The following is a 5,237-nucleotide window of genomic DNA, read 5'->3' on the forward strand; positions in this document are numbered from 1 at the left end:
GCCAACACTGTTTACAAAGGGGGAGATTTTTTTGCGCCAAAAGAGGTACTTTCACATTCTGTCCTGTTTACTGTTTAGACAGAGTCAGAAGTTTCAGGTTTCTCTATCTGATTTTTATTAAGTATGCACAAAATAAACAGTTGTGTATAAAATGTAGATTGTTATTTATTTATTGATGCCGGAAGGTTAGCATTACCAGCATTTGGGATTTGAAAACATTTTACACGCTCACTTACCCCAGGGAGTAGGTGAACAAAAAATACGGTTGAAATATTGTAAAATCTAACACATCTATTTTGAGCTTCGTGTCTGCTTGCCTTATGAATAACGACTTTCAGCAAGCTTCCAGAAACTTGGAAACGTGAAACGTGAAAGTAAGCATGCTGTGCATGGGTTTGGCACATGCACTATGAATAAGGGGTAGTTTTGCCTTTTATCTAAACCCCTGGCGAGAGAATCTCAAACAGCCGAATCATCAGCTGGCTATGAGTGATATCCACGAAAGAATAAGTGGCATACATTGGCAAAGGAAGAGCCTAGCAAACAAAGCCCTTTAAATATGAAACTGTAATCTGGTGTCAGAATAGCCCCACTAACATTAATCTCAACACCTAATAAATTGTATCTATGTAACTCCTTCCTAAAAGAGTGTGGTTTGCTAGCCGTGCACGGGTATTAAAATGTGATTGTGCTTATTCTCATCATAGCTTTGGTTTCCCATTTCCTGCCGTCTGTGAGCGTTGTGATGTTGTGTTGTTTAAGCCAGAAAAATGATGTTTGTCTTGGCCCTTCCAACTAAAAGGACTCCCTGATGTGTCTTCAAAGTGGACACACCTCACCTTCTTGTCCCTAGAGGACCCGCTTGAACCTGGCGCTCCTCGGAGTTGACTGTACAGTATGTTGTCGTTTGTTTTTCTTTGGTCAGATAATCCTGGTGTTGAAGTCACGGTGACCTTGGCATCACTGGTGGTTCCTCCCTCACAGATAAGCAGACATACAATAATTATTTTTTCTGCACCTGCTGAAAACCCAAACCGACGGGTTGCAGCACCCTGTTTGGCTATAAATAGCCGGGCTGAGATGAAGTGTGGCCGGAAGAATTTCTTTCTTTCTTTCCTTCCCTCCCTTTTTTTTCTTGTGCTCACTCTCTCTCACCCCCCCCTCTCTCTCTCTCTCACACACTCTCTCTCTCTCTCTCACCTCTCTCTCTCTCTCTCTCTCTCTCTCTCTCTCTCTCTCTCTCTGTCTCTCTCTCTCTGCCTGTCAGCCCTGCTCCAGCAGTGTGTGTTATGTTGGGGTTGGACCCCTGCCAGCAGCCAGACGGTTGTGTTTATTATTGCAGGCGAGCTGTTAAACCTCCTCGCAGCAGCACACCTTCCTCACCCACTCTGCCATCGCCACACACACACACACACACACACACATCACACACATCACGCACACAGACACACACACACACACACACACACATATATATATACTCAGACACACACACACACACACACACACACACATCACACACACACACACACACACACACACATCACACACACTTACACACACACACACACACACACACACACACACAGTTTCTGTTTTCTTGAACCGTTTGTGTTGAATTAGATCCATTGGCTGCAAGGCAAAGCAAAGGCTTTAAATCAATCTTCATTGGACGTGTCTCTCCAGTGCTTGCAGGCAGAGAGCCATAGCCTGCTGTCACCAACCAACACATGGTTTCTTTAAAGATTACTTGATAGATTCAACAGTTGTACATTCAAGGTCAATTAGATGGGGATTTGTCATAGGTAGTCAACGTCTTTTACCATTTGTTTTAGATAACAGTTTTATTGTGTGGGGAAGGAGGTGGCGGTGGAGGGTAGCGGGAGGTGGCGATCCAGGGTGGGCGTTACTCTTTATCCTCCTTGTCCTCTCCGTGGGTGATGACATAGCACAAGTTCTTGTAGTCCAGATTTCCAGCGACATCCAGGGGGAAGTTTTCAAACATTTGAGTGATCTGTGAGAAACAACATACGATACGAGCATATTTTTACCATATCAGGGAATGTATGAGAAATATCAGACAATATTAGTAGAAGTACACATAAATCGTTGCTCAGAATACAGTATAAATAACCATTTCATAAGTTTCTCTATCTTTTATTTTGTGAAATACTTCAGGTTCAGTAAAAATCAGCAAAGTGTCATAAATGGCTTATGTAACGACCCCTCCCTGCTGGTTAGTAGAAACCCGTACCTCAGCATCTGTGAACTTGTCAGCTTGAGACATCAGGAAATACTTGATTCTGTCAAAGTAGAGAAACCAATGGTAATGACTCAGTTTTAAAAAACGATTTCCCCAAATTCAGGAAGTAGCCCCCACAACTGCTTCACATGTATGCCATTACTCCTGTATTATACTGCTTTGTTACAAAGAGTGATGACTCCTGAGCTTCAAGTCAGGAACTACTTACTCTTCTCCTTTGATAATACCGGTGGCCTCTGGATCAAAGACCTTAAAAGCGTTGAGAATGGTCTCCTCTGGGTCGGTGCCTGTAAGAGCAGAGGATCTTTGTGAATCTTTGGGCTGAATAACTGGAGGGAGAAACCCCTAGCAACCCTCTCAGGGTCAAGAGGGGCAGCAGAAGGTTGTTATGGAATTGGCTGTTGTTGGGTTTTTGATGTAATCAGATGTTTTGTGGACTCAAACGAATGTCTGTCTCTTTCCGTTTCCTTTCTCCCACTCCCTCACTTCTTTATATTTCCTCTCTCTATCAGGCTCACATTGATGTAGTCTTTTCCTCTCTCCTTTCCTCTCTTTCTCTCTCTCTCTCTCTCTTTCACTCTCTCTCTCCCTCTCGTCATAAATGTTGTCAGGCAGCATTATAGTTGTGAGCTGTCAGTGTAATGGAGTGGCTGTGGGGGTGTATCCCTGTGGCAGTGTCTCTTGGTCCCCCCACACACCTTTTAACTTCTCTCCAAACATGGTGAGGAACACGGTGAAGTTGATGGGTCCCGACGCCTCTTTCACCATCTCGTCAAGCTCGTCGTTGCCCACATTCAGACGGCCTGCCGAACAGATCAATCAATCAGTCACCACACAGACGACAACAGGGGCAGCAACTGTGACTGTGATTAAATTAGCTGTGGAACTACCAGGAGGGCTTTCCAACAACGGCTGAAGTCTAGTACAGAATGTACCTCCCATTAATGGGCGTCCCAACGCTATTTGCCACCTCATCATAAAGTATAGAGAAGTCACTGTCATCAATTGGATTATAGTTTGTTTGCTTGTATGTTAGGGTGAACAGACGTCCCCGGTTTCAGGGGACAGTCCCCGTTTTTTGGTTGCCTGTCCTCGGGGAAATACAGAATGTATTTCAATCAGATTGATAGTCAAACTAAATATGGTCACCTTATTGGACCATATTAATACCATATTAACTGCCCCGTGTAATAACCTCATAGCTGAAGAAATTTTGCTAAATCAATGTATCAGCCGCGGCTAATAGTTGGGAAAGTTCTGTCAGTGGAGAGCTGCTTACCAAGAGCAGCATAAGTGTCCCTCAGGTCGCTCTTGTCAATGACGCCATCTCTGTTCTGGTCCATGATGGTGAAGGCCTGGGCACGCAAACATAAGCAAAAGGGTCGTGACTCACAGCAATTCTGCCCACGGCTCCTCACCCACAACACAATCACAGGCCTGGAGTCACACACAATATATAAAGACACTGGAACAACTACCACCAACCACCAAACCGCCAAACTAACATTATACGACAATTACTGAGTTACTGCACTGTCAGCACTCATTGAGAGTAATTCTGATGTCTGTAGTGCATGTGCCACTGGTCCTCTTCTCTGTGTGCAAATCCAGTTTTGAGTGATAAATGTCTCCTTTAACAGACCAACCTCCTTGAACTCCTGGATCTGGGATTGCTCAAACATGCTGAACACATTGGAGCTGCCTTCTGTTGCCTTCTTCTTGGCTCGCTTTGGTGCCTGGTGGGTTAAATGACGTGTTATATTTATATACTTGAAGAAAAACTGTGTGCATATAAATCTTTGAAGATTTTTTTAACACCTTGTAAAAGTGCTGAGAGAATAGTCTTCTCATATTACACATTTGTCCAGAGTGCTGCCCACGAGTTTTTAAGGTCAACAAGTGGTTTCCATAAACAACGGGTTTCCAGTCATGTCGCCAGGGTGGTAAGCTGGCTTTTTCTTTTTTCGACATTATAATAGTGAAACTGCAGTGACCAAAATATACATGGTTTTCACCACAATACAGCTGAGAGTTGGCTCAGAGTTCAGTCAGTGTAAACATGTTGCTTGCCAGAACAGTCCAGTTTTTGATTTCATAGACTGTACTTAAATATAATAAACTGTTGGTAGCTCTGTTTTGAGGAAGCTACCATGACAGCATAATCAGAACAGTGCTGTTTGAATTTTCACATAGCGGCACATAAGATAATAGCAATAGACAGTAACCCGCAGATGTTTAGATTTCTCTCTCATTTTGCCATCTGCAGTCAACACAGTAGAATGCAAAACCAGGTTTGTTGCCAAGTGTCGTTTAAACTGACAACTTGAATTAGGCCTGTCATCAGTTGAGTAATATGAAAAAGATTTCATTGAGGTATTCTCACTGTCAGTATTTTGTAATCTGATGACTGAAATGTAATCTTATGTATGCACTTGATATGGAGTAAATATTTATGTAATAACATAAATTACCCATGAAAAATATTAGCTTTGTCAATTTTTTAAGTTTAGTGGGTGGATACTGGTGATATGGTCAAATAAACATATCACATCCAGCTCATTTATGTATCCTCAGAAATCCTCCATCATACAGTCTGTGGCTATACAAGTCTATTACATACTTTTGTTGTATTATTACTTATCTTGAATGCAGAGAACAAATAGAAGCAACAGTATAAGAAATCACTTCAAAAAGACCGAAATGAGCTGATAGTCTCTGTTCCTTCTCCCAGCGTACTGTACACAGGTTGAACTAACTTTGCAAAAAGTATCCTCTGCAGTAGCATACAGCACAATCATCCACGCAGCACAACAGAGCCATCCTAGAGTGTGTGTTCTGGCAAAGTGAAGAGCTAGAAAGCATGACAGGAAGAAAGACAGGAGCGAGAACGCCAGCCTACCATCTTTGTAGTAGTCCAGTTTCCGCTCCCCAAACGAGAGATGCCCGAGAGAGATCGCTCTGGACCAGTCTCCCT

At 43.0% G+C, this 5,237-nt stretch overlaps 2 protein-coding genes across 2 annotated transcripts in view; one reads left to right on the plus strand and one right to left on the minus strand.

The window, feature by feature from the left end:
- The window catches only part of LOC134079606 (collagen alpha-1(XXVI) chain), a 25,830-nt gene extending 25,688 nt beyond the window's left edge, over positions 1-142 (plus strand). The window contains exon 14 of the mRNA XM_062535703.1: positions 1-142. This exon is cut by the window's left edge and continues 445 nt beyond it. The gene's annotated coding sequence lies outside the window, so the exon portion shown is untranslated.
- A 1,683-nt stretch (positions 143-1,825) lies between these two features.
- On the minus strand, positions 1,826-5,237 carry myl10 (myosin, light chain 10, regulatory). The gene is made up of 7 exons (XM_062537035.1): positions 5,163-5,237; positions 3,910-3,999; positions 3,543-3,618; positions 2,962-3,066; positions 2,472-2,550; positions 2,255-2,303; positions 1,826-2,014 (listed from the first exon to the last, which is right to left on the minus strand). The coding sequence occupies exons 1-7, from the start codon at positions 5,163-5,165 to the stop codon at positions 1,907-1,909; spliced, it is 510 nt and encodes a 169-aa protein (XP_062393019.1). The 5' UTR covers positions 5,166-5,237; the 3' UTR covers positions 1,826-1,906.

The sequence above is a fragment of the Sardina pilchardus genome, chromosome 5 (assembly GCF_963854185.1).
Source record: "Sardina pilchardus chromosome 5, fSarPil1.1, whole genome shotgun sequence".
Classification (NCBI taxonomy): Eukaryota; Metazoa; Chordata; class Actinopteri; order Clupeiformes; family Clupeidae; genus Sardina; species Sardina pilchardus.